This window comes from Salmo trutta, chromosome 33 (assembly GCF_901001165.1).
Source record: "Salmo trutta chromosome 33, fSalTru1.1, whole genome shotgun sequence".
Lineage (NCBI taxonomy): Eukaryota > Metazoa > Chordata > Actinopteri > Salmoniformes > Salmonidae > Salmo > Salmo trutta.
This window is the reverse complement of record NC_042989.1, coordinates 2,488,333-2,501,658: the sequence shown is the minus strand read 5'-3', so window position 1 is coordinate 2,501,658 and position 13,326 is coordinate 2,488,333. Positions and strand designations below refer to the sequence as shown.

The 13,326-nt window shown below is 44.0% G+C and overlaps 1 protein-coding gene across 5 annotated transcripts in view; it reads left to right on the top strand.

Moving 5' to 3' along the window:
- ston2 (stonin 2) overlaps positions 1-13,326 on the top strand; it is a 50,250-nt gene that overhangs the window by 29,876 nt on the left and 7,048 nt on the right. For all 5 annotated transcript variants that reach the window (XM_029729389.1, XM_029729388.1, XM_029729390.1 and 2 more), the window contains 2 exons: positions 9,418-10,865; positions 12,907-13,239. In XM_029729389.1, the coding sequence (XP_029585249.1) occupies positions 9,418-10,865; positions 12,907-13,239 (1,781 nt within the window). The remainder of the gene's footprint in view (positions 1-9,417; positions 10,866-12,906; positions 13,240-13,326) is intronic.

Here is a 13,326-nt window from a genome sequence, read left to right as displayed (position 1 = left end):
TTATTTGACCCTCTCTCAATCTGAAAGATTTCTGGCTCCCATGTGTCTTTTATACAGGTAACGAGCTGAGATTAGGAGCACACTCTTAAAGGGAGTGCTCCTAACCACAGCTTGTTACCTGTAAAAAAGACACCTGTCCACAGAAGCAATCAATCAATCAGATTCCAAACTCTCCACCATGGCCAAGACCAAAGAGTTCTCCAAGGATGTCAGGGACAAGATTGTAGACCTACACAAGGCTGGAATGGGCTACAAAGACCATCGCCAAGCAGCTTGGTGAGAAGGTGACAACATTTGGTACGATTATTCGCAAATGGAAGAAGCACAAAAGAACTGTCAATATCCCTCGGCCTGGGGCTCCATGCAAGATCTCACCTCGTGGGGTTGCAATGATCATGAGAACAGTGAGGAATCAGCCCAGAACTACACGGGAGGATCTTGTCAATGATCTCAAGGCAGCTGGGACTATAGTCACCAAGAAAACAATTGGTAACACACTACGCCGTGAAGGACTGAAATCCTGCAGCGCCCGCAAGGTCCCCCTGCTCAAGAATACATATACATGCCCGTCTGAAGTTTGCCAATGAACATCTGAATGATTCAGAGGACAACTGGTGAAAGTGTTGGGGTCAGATGAGACCAAAATGGAGCTCTTTGGCATCCACTCAACTCGCCGTGTTTGGAGGAGGAGGAATGCTTCCTATGACACCAATAACACCATCTCCACCATCAAACATGGAGGTGGAAACATTATGCTTTGTGGGTGTTTTTCTGCTAAGGGGACAGGACAACTTCACCGCATCAAAGGGACGATGGACGGGGCCATGTACCGTCAAATCTTGGGTGAGAACCTCCTTCCATCAGCCAGGGCATTGAAAATGGGTAGTGGATGGGTATTCCAGCATGAAAATGACCCAAAACACACGGCCAAGGCAACAAAGGAGTGGCTCAAGAAGAAGCACATTAAGGTCCTGGAGTGGCCTAGCCAGTCTCCAGACCTTAATCCCATAGAATATCTGTGGAGGGAGCTGAAGGTTCGAGTTGACAAACGTCAGCCTCGAAACCTTAATGACTTAGAGAAGATCTGCAAAGAGGAGTGGGGCAAAATCCCTCCTGAGATGTGTGCAAACCTGGTGGCCAACTACAAGAAACGTCTGACCTCTGTGATTGCCAACAAAGGTTTTGCCACCAAGTACTAAGTCATGTTTTGCAGAGGGGTCAAATACTTATTTCCCTCATTAAAATGCAAATCATTTTATAACATTTTTGACATGTGTTTTTCTGGATTTTTTAGTTGTTATTCTGTCTCTCACTGTTCAAATAAACCTACCATTAAAATTATAGACTGATCATTTCTTTGTAAGTGGGCAAACGTACAAAATCAGCAGGGGATCAAATACTTTTTTCCCCCCACTGTAGTAATCCAAAAAAGTGTTAAACAAATCAAAATATGTTTTATGTTTGAGGTTCTTCAAAGTAGCCACCCTTTGCCTTGATGACAGCTTTGCACACTCTTGGCATAAAATGAATTCTGAAACTCACAGGCAGCCAGTGCGGAGACCTTAAAACCGGTGTAATGTGTGCTCTCCATCTGGTCTTGGTCTGTACCCGTGCTGCTGCTACATTCTGTATGTTTTGCAGTTGACCAATGTCTTTTTTGGGTAGACCAGACAGGAGAGCATTACAGTAGTCAAGCCTGCTTGTAATAAAAGCATGGATGAGTCTCTCTGTATCAACCTGAGAGAGAAATGCAACTTGGCAATGTATCTCAGGTGGTAAAAAGCTATTTTGTTCACATTCCTAATGTGCGATTTGAAATTTAGGTCAGAATCTAAAATAACACCTCGGTTTTTTACCTGGTGTTTTATCTTTATTGTATGTGAATTAAGATGTGTGGCCAGATTCTCTCTGTGCTTTGGCTCCAACAATAAGTACCTTGGTCTTGATTTAGCTAGAGGAAGTTGTGAGCCATCCAAGTATTTAAATCACTAATACAGTCTAATTTATCCGTGAAGCTAAAATCCTGTAGTGACACAGAATTGTGAAGCTGTATATCGTCTGCGTAGCAGTAAAAATCAATGCTGTGCGTTCTGATAACGATGTCAAGGGGTAATATATATATATATATATATATATAAAAATATATATATATATATAAAAATATATATATATATATAAATATATATATATATATATAAATATATATATATATATATATAAATATATATATATATAAATATATATATATAAATATATATATATATATATATATATATATATATATATATATATATATATATATAAATATAAATATATATATTTTTATATATATAAATATAAAAAAAAAAATATATATATATAAAAAATATATATATATATAAAAATAAATAAATAAATAAATAAATAAATAAATAAACAAATAAATAAACAAACTGAACAGTACCAGACCCAAAATGTAACCTTGTGGAACGCCACATGTGATTTGTATTTTCTCTGAGTTATGTTCACTAAGGGTGACAAACTCTCAACCGGTTAAATAGGTCCTGAACCAATTTAGAACTGGACCCACCTGTCCAGAAGGACATCATGGTCAAGTGTCGAATGCAGCACTTAAATCCAAGAGTACAAGATCAGAGAGCTGTTTGGCATCTGTGTTGGCGCTAAGATCATTTACCACTTTAAGTAAGGTCGGGAGTTTGAGAGTTTGTCTATGCTGTGGTGTGCCCGAAAACCAGATTGGAATTTAAAAAAAATACAGTTGGCGCTTAGGCAAAATTGTGGAGAAATTATTTTTTAAGAATGGACGTTTGGATATTGCTAAAAGCTGAAGAATCAAGATGACTTTTCTTCAGAAGGGGTTTCACCATAGCAGTTTTTAATGCAGTGGGGAAAGTGCCTGTGAACAGGGAGTGATTTAACAAAAGCTTGTACTTCATCAGATATGCAATTAACAACTGTTTTGAAGAAGGTGGTGGAAGTAGGATCTCAAGAAGGGAGATGGAAGGCTTAAGTTGTGATGGCACTTTCCTGAGCATTTCTGTGTCAACCAGGGAAAATAACTCCATAGTGCCTTCACGTGATAGGCTAGGGCACATAACATCAAACTTCTCATCATGTCTTGCTTGACTGATACCCAGCCTAATGTTTTTTTATTATCTCTGAAATATGCCTCAAACTCATCACATTTAGATGTCGTGGAAAGTTCACATAGGTTTGCAGAGGTAGGATTTATCAGGCCATTAATGATCGAAGCACACACTCAGATTATTCTGATTTATTAGCGATCAACTTGAGCCCGTCTGGCATTTCTAATTGCCTTGTTATATATGCCAAGTTGCTTTCTCAGAATATCCTAATGGACCTGCAACTTCGACTTTCTCCACTTCCGCTCTGCCTTTCTGCAATTTCTGCTCGATCATCCAAGGGGTTCTCTGTTTGGATGTGGCCTTTTTCAACTTTACTGGAGCTGTGGCATCAATGGTTCCCCTTAATTTGCTATTAATGTTATCAACTAAATCATCACGAGGAAGGCAGAATAGGTGGTGGAGTATTGTTCATACACTCAATAAAATCTGTAGCAACTTCAGAGGTAAGGTAGTGTTTCTTAATAATGCGTTCAGTATTACCCTGTACAAGGTAGTAAAAAACACACAGTGGTGATTAGATAAAGCAACATCAACAATAGAGGATATGTCAATAGAAAGCCCTTTGGTAATATCCAGGTCCAGAGTATGGCCGCGGTTATGGGTGGGTCCAGTAACATGGGATTAGAATGTGCATAGTGAGTAGTACAAGAAGGGATTCCTGTAGAGAGCCCAACAGCAGTGAATCATGGGTAATGTAGTGTGAATGGGGGTGAATAGACTACAAAGGCAGCAGCTAGTTGAAAGCCCAGCGGATTAGTATTGTGTTGGTTTGAATGGAACCTTGTTGTACTGTAGGGTTAGTTAGCTTGCCTGGGGGAACTGTGAATTATGACCATGTCAGGTATGTATCTCTATGGCAACATGACCTTGGAGCCTCAACAGCCTTGCATGGCCTTGTGTGTGTCTGTGTGTCCCTCTGCTTGGCAAATTAGTTTGCCACACTCGTACAGCAGAGTTCGGCCTGTATTGTCTGTGCTCAGAGGCCGAACATTTATCCTGTCTGTCTGTCTGTCTGTCTGTCTGTCTGTCTGTCTGTCTGTCTGTCTGTCTGTCTGTCTGTCTGTCTGTCTGTCTGTCTGTCTGTCTGTCTGTCTGTCTGTCTGTCTGTCTGTCTGTCTGTCTGTCTGTCTGTCTGTCTGTCTGTCTGTCTGTCTGTCTGTCTGTCTGTCTGTCTGTCTGTCTGTCTGTCTGTCTGTCTGTCTGTCCCTCCCACTCTTCTTCCTCAATCTCTTCTCTCTTCCCCCCTCTCTCTTATCCTTTCTCACGCTCTCCCTCTCTATTAGAACAGAGTGTGGAAGACTGATACATTCTGAGCGGAGGAATGGAGGGGAAAGAGAGAAAGGAGAAGACATTCAGTTCACTCACAAGGAGCCTTGATACTAATCTATAGGAAGAGAAAGACGGACTGACAGACAGAACCTAGGCCACACTGAGATATCTCACTTTTGTACTAATTGGTATATATGTTCAACTTTTAGTAATGGTCTAAAGGAATTCCTTAGCAATTTTACAACAGTTGGTTTCCTTCAGTTCAAGTGTGATTTTCCTCCGCTTTTCCTTTTGAATGTCTGTAATCTATAGTATGTAGTAGAAGTTTAGAGAGCGGTATGGGGAAGACCTGTGGCTGCTGACACAGAAGGATTCAACCAAACACAACTTCCCGAGTCAGCGATCCTATTGTGATTGTACAATATGCACACACGCACGCATGTATGCATACATGCGCGCGCACTCACTCTCTCACTCTCTCTCTCTCTCTCTCTCTCACTCTCTCACTCTCTCTCTCTCTCTCTCTCTCTCTCTCTCTCTCTCACTCTCTCACTCACTCACTCACTCACTCACTCACTCACTCACTCACTCACTCACTCACTCACTCACTCACTCACTCACTCTCTCACACACACACACACACACACACACACACACACACACACACACGCACAGTATAAACACTCAACCCCATCCTGTACTCCCTGTTCACCCATGACTGCGTGGCCACAGGTCAAACTCAATCATCAAGTTTTCTGATGACATAACAGTGGTAGGCCTGATTACCATCAATGACGAGATAGCGAGAGCCCTGGCGGAGTGGTGCCAGGAAAATAACCTCTCCCTCAATGTCAACAAAATGAAGGAGATGATTGTGGGTGACAGGAGACAGCAGAGAGAGCACGCCCCTATCCACATCAACAGGGCTGCAGTGGAGAGTGTGAAAAGCTTCAAGTTCCTCAGAGTGTATGTCACTGACGACTTGAAATGGTCCATTCACACAGACAGTATGGTGAAAAAGGCGCAACAGCGCCTTTTCAACCTCATTAGGCGGAAGAAATTTAGCTTGGCCCATAAGACCCTCACAAACTTCTACAGATGTACCATTGAGAGCATCCTGTCGGGCTATATCACCCGGGTTATATCATCATACTGTTTTAACCACTTCATATGTAAATACTGTATTCTAGTCATGGTCATCCTATATAACTACTGCTGTACACACCTTTTCTATTCATATACTGTCTAAACACACCATTATATTATACAAAACATTAAGGACACCTACTCTTTCCATGACATAGACTGACCAGGTGAATCTAGGTGGTCCCTTATTGACGTCACTTGTTAAATTAACTTCAATCGGTGTAGATGAAGGGGAGGAGACAGGTTAAAGAAGTTTTTTTTTAAGCCTTGAGACATTTGGGACGTGGATTGTGTATGTGTGCCATTCAGAGGGTGAATGGACAAGACAAAAGTGTTGCTGGGTTTTTCACACTCAACAGTTTCCCGTGTGTACGAAGAATGGTCCACCGCCCAAAGGACATTCATCCCTGACCTCAACCCCATCGAACATTTTTGGTATGAATTGGAACGCCGACTGCATGCCAGGCCTAATCGCCCAACATCAGTGTCTGACCTCACTAATGCTCTTGTGGCTGAATGAAAGCAAGTCCCCGCAGCAAAGTGTGGGGGGGGGGGGGGGAGTAAATAAAATACTCCTTCTACAATGTTAAAACATTCTACATTGTGACATCCTTAAAATACTCCTACTACAGAATACTCCTACTACAGACACTGATGTTGGGCTATTAGGCCTGGCATGCAGTCGGCCTTTCTCAATAGCAAGGTTATGCTCACTGAGTCTGTACATTAGTCAAAGCTTTCCTTAAGTTTGGGTCAGTCACAGTGGTCAGGTATTGTGTGTGTGTGTCTCTCTCTCTCTCTCTCTCTCTCTCTCTTTCTTTCTTTCTTTCTTTCTTTCTTTCTTTCTTTCTTTCTTTCTTTCTCTCTCTCTCTCTCTCTCTCTCTCTCTCTCTCTCTCTCTCTCTCTCTCTCTCTCTCTCTCTCTCTCTCTCTCTCTCTCTCTCTCTCTCTCTCTCTCTCTCTCTCTCTCTCTCTCTCTCTCTCTCTCTCTCTCTCTCTCTCTCTCTCTCTGAGACATTGCTCGTTTTGCTAGTTCTTTATTTTTTGGATGTGTGCGTATTGCTAGGTATTACTGCACTGTTGGAAGTAGAAACACAAGCATTTTGGTGCACCGGCAATAACATCTTCAAATATGTGTACACGACCAATAAACGTTTTATTGGATTTGAACACACAATCCAGGCCTCTCTGTCCATTTAAAGGCACAATATGTAGCTTTGGGCACAACTTTGTGTATTGGAATCTGCCAGTATTCCTTTGAATCCTCCTAGTAGTTGTTTTCAATCAATCAAATTCATTTCTAAAGCCATTTTTACATTAGCAGATGTCAGAAAGTGCTACACAGAAACCCAGCCTAAACCCCCAAACAGCAAGCAATGCAGAAGCACGGGGGCTAGGAAAAACTCCCTAGAAAGGAAGGAACCTAGGAAGAAACCTAGAGAGGAACCAGGCTCTGAGGGGTGGTTAGTCCTCTTCTGGCTGTGCCAGGTGGAGATTCTAAGTATAAGTACATGGCCATTAAAGCCAGATTGTTATTCAAGATTTTCATAGGTGTCCAGCTGGGTCAAATAATAATCACAGTGGTTGTAGAGGGTGCAACAGGTCAGTACCTCAGGAGTAAATGTTAGTTGGCTTTTCATAGCCAAGCAGTCAGAGGTCGAGACAGCAGGTGCGGTAGAGAGAGAGAGAGAGAAAGTCGAAAACAGCTGGTCTGGATAAAGGTAGCATGTCCGGTGAACAGGTCAGGGTTTCATAGCCGCAGGCTGGGTCAGCAGTACAACAAGGTGGACTGGGGACAGCCAGGAGTCATCAGGCCAGGTAGTCCTGAGGCATGGTCCCGGGGCTCAGGTTCTCCGCGAGGATTGATTGATTGTGGTTGTATTCTCTTGGATTGGGAAGTGTGTTTTTGTATGTTTGTGTGTGTCATACCCTTATACCCTGGTATTTAAAGTGACCGTGCAGCAGCAGTTAGCCTTCATCGTATCTGTTGCCTTCATCACATGAGCTGACTCATACAATACGAGGACATGTGGTATAAATAAAGTTGCCCACTTATTTTTGGATTGTTCGGTTTAAATAAAGAGGTCTCATTCACCTAATCATTATTTTACTAATCTCTCATGGACAGACTACTAGATCTGTTTCATGATGGGATGCACGAGATAATGAGCAGCATTAGTCACTCAGTTTCAAGAAATGGTTTCATACTATGTACAGTCGTGGCCAAAAGTTTTGAGAATGACACAAGTATTAATTTTCACAAAGTTTGCTGCTTCAGTGTCTTTAGATATATTTTTGTCAGATGTTACTATGGAATACTGAAGTATAATTATAAGCATTTCATAGGTGTCGAAGGCTTTTATTGACAATTACATGAAATTGATGCAAGAGTCAATATTTACAGTGTTGACCCTTCTTTTTCAAGACCTCTGCAATCCGCCCTGGCATGTTGTCAATTAACTTCTGGCCACATCCTGACTGATGGCAGCTCATTCTTGCATAATCAATGCTTGGAGTTTGTCAGAATTTGTGGGTTTTTGTTTGTCTACCCGCCTCTTCAGGATTGACCACAAGTTCTCAATGGGATTAAGGTCTGGGGAGTTTCCTGGCCATGGACCCAAAATATTGATGTTTTGTTCCCCGAGCCACTTAGTCATCACTTTTGCCTTATGGCAAGGTGCTCCATCATGCTGGAAAAGGCATTATTCGTCACCAAACTGTTCCTGGATGGTTGGGAGAAGTTGCTCTCGGAGGATGTGTTGGTACCATTCTTTATTCATGGCTGTGTTCTTAGGCAAAATTGTGAGTGAGCCCACTCCCTTGGCTGAGAAGCAACCCCACACATGAATGGTTTCAGGATGCTTTACTGTTGGCATGACACAGGACTGATGGTAGCGCTCACCTTGTCTTCTCCAGACAAGCTTTTTACGGATGCCCCAAACAATTGGAAAGGGGATTCATCAGAGAAAATGACTTTACCCCAGTCCTCAGCAGTCCAATCCCTGTACCTTTTGCAGAATATCATTCTGTCTCTGATGTTTTTCCTGGAGAGAAGTGGCTTCTTTGCTGCCCTTCTTGACACCAGGCCATCCTCCAAAAGTATTTGCCTCACTGTGCGTGCAGATGCACTCACACCTGCCTGCTGCCATTCCTGAGCAAGCTCTGTACTGGTGGTGCCCCAATCCCGCAGCTGAATCAACTTTAGGAGATGGTACTGGCGCTTGCTGGACATTCTTGGGGGCTCTGAAGCCTTCTTCACAACAATTGAACCGCTCTCCTTGAAGTTCTTGATGATCCGATAAATGGTTGATTTAGGTGCAATCTTACTGGCAGCAATATCCTTACCTGTGAAGCCCTTTTTGTGTAAAGCAATGATGACGGCACGTGTTTCCTTGCAGGTAACAATGGTTGACAGAGGAAGAACAATGATTCCAAGCACCACCCTCCTTTTGAAGCTTCCAGTCTGTTATTCAAACTCAATCAGCATGACAGAGTGATCTCCAGCCTTGTCCTCGTCAATACTCACACCTGTGTTAACGAGAGAATCACTGACATGATGTCAGCTGGTCCTTTTGTGGCAGGGCTAAAATGCAGTGGAAATGTTTTTTGGGGATTCAGTTCATTTGCATGGCAAAGAGGGACTTTGCAATTAATTGCAATTCATCTGATCACTCTTCATAACATTCTGGAGTATATGCAAATTGCCATCATACAAACTGAGGCAGCAGACTTTGTGAAAATTAATATTTGTGTCATTCTCAAAACTTTTGGCCATGACTGTATATTATGCATATGATATGGTTTTATAATTTAATATGAATTTATATATTTTAAATATCTGTTTGTTTTTGTGTAGATTCGTCAGTGTTCCAAGAGGATGAAGGTATAGAGATGGATTCAGTCAGCTGGACTTCCAACACTAAACTCCCCGGCACCCAATCAGAGACCCCCATTTCCTCTGGACGCTTCTCATCCTGGGTGACCTTCGACGATGACGATGAGGACAAGCCCCACCTCCACCACCGGGAGCAGCCGTCCCACATTCGATTTGATGATCTCAGCCACTTCCAGGATGCCAACAGTAACCTGATTGGTTCTCCTCCCAACGTTTGGAAGCAGAACGGGAACCAGCAGAACCAGAACCGCCACCTCCTGGACCTGACGCCGGATGGAAACCCTCCTAGAACCCTTCTGACTGAACCTAGAACCGCTCCCCTGCTCCCCGGTAGGACTAAACCTTACACCAAGAAGAACCCTTTCCTGTGTGAAGAGTTCAATGACATCCAGCCCTCTCCCATCAACCCCTTTAGTTCCTACTTTGACTGTAAACAGGAAGTGGCATCACAGACGATCCAGAGTAATGGCTCCGCCAACCACCTGGAGAGCTCTCCCTGTGCCTTCTCCTTTAGCTCTCCTTTCTTCCAGTCTTTCAGCTCTCACAGCCAAGAGGCCAAACGAGAGTCCATTCTAGTCTTCTCCTCCGAGTTTGAGCCCACCGGAGGAGGAGGGGAAGAGACAGTCAGCCATGTCACTCCTCCCTTAGACAGACTAGACCTGGATCAGCTGAGAAACCTCCAGATCACAGACCCAGACGATCCAGGCAGCCCAACTCTGCCTGATGACTTAGTGGAGGATGCGGAGGAGGCGAAGGAAGATGGGTTGGAGGGAGAGGAGGAGAGCGCCCCCTACCTCCCAGATCATATGACCCCCCAAGATGGCTGGGCCATGCTGCTCCGTATACCAGAGAAGAAGAACATCATGTCGTCACGCCACTGGGGGCCTATCTATGTCCGTCTGTCTGACGACGGCGTGCTCCAGATGTTCTACGAGAAAGGTCTGGAAAAACCCTTCAGGACCCTGAAACTGGACCCTCGCTACGAGGCAGCTGAACACCGCCTGCAGAACTACGAAGAAGCCGGCCGCGTCCACACGCTCAGTGTGGACCTCGTCCAATACCGCGAGAGGAGGCGAATCCAGCCGAAGTCACCCGTCACCCACCAGCCAATCCGCGAGCAGCTGGTGAAGCTGGGCACCACCTGTTACCACGACTTCCTGAGTTTTCGTCATGCGCTGGTGGAGGTGCTGAGGCGGTTGCCGGCAGTGACGGGTGGGGCGTTGACGGGGTCGCCCATAGGGGCGGGGCTGACAGAGGAGGAGGTTCAGGTGGAGGTGAGGGACGAGTTCTACGGGACGGTCGCTGCGGGAGATGGGAGGATTCTGAAGCAGCTTGTGATGACTCGTGTGCACGTGCTGGCCTTCCTCTCTGGGTCGGCAGGCTGCCGCCTCGGACTCAATGATGTGCAGGTAAAAGAGAAGGAGAGCGTGTTAAAATAGTCCAGTTACGAGTGAAAGGGGAGGGTGGTTCATGTTGGGTAGCTTATAGGTGTGTGAAAGATGGATTTTTGTAGGGATCAAATTGGAACCATTGCTGAGTGGGAGACAGCTCATAATATTGGCTGGAATGGAGTCAATGGAATGTTATTACATGCATCAAACACGTGGTTTCCATGCGTTTGATGCCATTCCGTTGACTCCATTCCAGCCATTATTATGAGCCGTCATCCCCTCAGCAGCTTCCACTGAATCATTGGTATGAGAGGAGGATTTGGATGGTGAGATGTGTACACATCAGAATATTGGCCCTGGAGTTCTGCAGACACTTATTCAGACAATGGTACAAACATTGAAATGCATGTACAGTTGAAGTCAGAAGTTTACATTCAACTTAGCCAAATAAATTTAAACTCAGTTTTTCACAATTCCTAACATTTCATCCTAGTAAAATTCCCTGTCTTAGGTCAGTTAGGATCACCACTTTATTTTAAGAATGTGAAATGTCAGAATAATAGTAGAGAGAATGATTTATTTTAGCTTTCATTTCTTTTATCACATTCCCAGTAGGTCAGAAGTTTACATACACTCAGTAAGTATTTGGTAGCATTGCCTTTAAATTGTTGAACTTGGGTCAAACGTTTCAGGTAGCCTTCCACAAGCTTCCCACAAGTTGGGTGAATTATGGCCCATTCCTCCTGACAGTGCTGGCGTAACTGAGTCAGGTTTGTAGGCCTCCTTGCTCGCACACGCTTTTTCAGTTCTGCCCTCAGGGCTTTGTGATGGCCACTCCAATACCTTGACTTTGTTGTCCTTAAGCCATTTTCCACAACTTTGGAAGTATGCTTGGGGTCATTGTCCATTTGGAAGACCCATTTGCGACCAAGCTTTAACTTCCTGACTGATGTCTTGAGATGTTGCTTCAATATATCCACATAAATGATCCTTTCTCATGATGCCATCTATTCTGTGAAGTGCACCAGTCCCTCCTGCAGCAAAGCACCCCGAAAACATGATGCTGCCACCCCCGTGCTTCACGGTTGGGATGGTGTTCTTCGGCTTGCAAGCCTCCCCCTTTTTCCTCCAAACATAACCATGGTTATGGCCAAACAGTTCTATTTTTGTTTCATCAGAACAGAGGACATTTCTCCAAAAAGTAGCATCTTTGTCCCCATGTGCAGTGGCAAACCGTAGTCTGGCTTTTTTTATGGCGGTTTTGGAACAGTGGCATCTTCCTTGCTGAGCGGCCTTTCAGGTTATGTCGATATAGGACTAATTTTTACTGTGGATATAGATACTTTTGTACTTGTTTTCTCCAGCATCTTCAGAAGGTCCTTTGCTGTTGTTCTGGGATTGATTTGCAGTTTTCGCACCAAAGTACGTTCATCTCAAGGAGACAGAACCTTCCTGAGCGGTATGACGGCTGCGTGGTCCCATGGTGTTTATACTTGCGTACTATTGTATTGTTTGTACAAATGAATGTGGTACCTTCAGGCGTTTTGAGATTCCCCCCCATTTTGAACCAGACTTGTGGAGGTCTACAATTACTGAGGTCTTGGCCGATTTCTTTTGATTTTCCCATGGTGTCAAGCAAAGAGGCACTGAGTTTGAAGGTAGGCCTTGAAATACATCCACAAGTACACCTCCAATTGACTCAAATGATGACAATTAGCCAATCAGAAGCTTCCAAAGCCATGACCTAATTTTCAGGAATTTTCCAAGCTGTTTAAAGGCACAGTCAATTTAGTGTATGTAAACTTCTGATCCACTGGAATTGTGATACAGTGAATTTTAAGTGAAATAATCTGTCTGTAAACAATTGTTGCAAAAATTACTTGTGTCATGCACAAGTAGATGTCCTAACCGACTTGCCAAAACTATAGTTTGTAAACAAGAAATTTGTGGAGTGGTTGAAAAACGAGTTTTAATGACTCCAACCTAAGTGTATGTAAACTTCTGACTTCAACTGTATACATGAAAGTATTAAACCCCCTTCCCGATGTTGTTCCTCTAGGTCAAAGGTAAGGAGGTGGTCTCCAGACATGACATCATCCCCAACACCACCACACGCTGGATCCGCTTGCGTGACTGCGAGCTTCATGACGAACACGCAGACGAACTAGAGTTCCTGTCGTCACGCCAAGTTGTCTTCACACCGCCGCCCTGCCGCCGCTTCCAGCTGCTCGCCTTCCGCACGGCCTTCGCTGAGAAGACCCTCCCCTTCACGCTGCGCACTGTTGCCTCCGTCCGCGGTGCCGAGGTCACCCTGCAGTCCTGGCTGCTGATGTCACAGGGGTTCTCGTCCAATCGGGACACGTTGAACCTCATCCCCTGCGAGAATGTGGCGGTAAAATAATAATAGGATATTGTGTCTCTTGCGGTTTTTTATTATTGAACTTCACTTCCCTCAGTCATTTGCTAACATTGATTATCA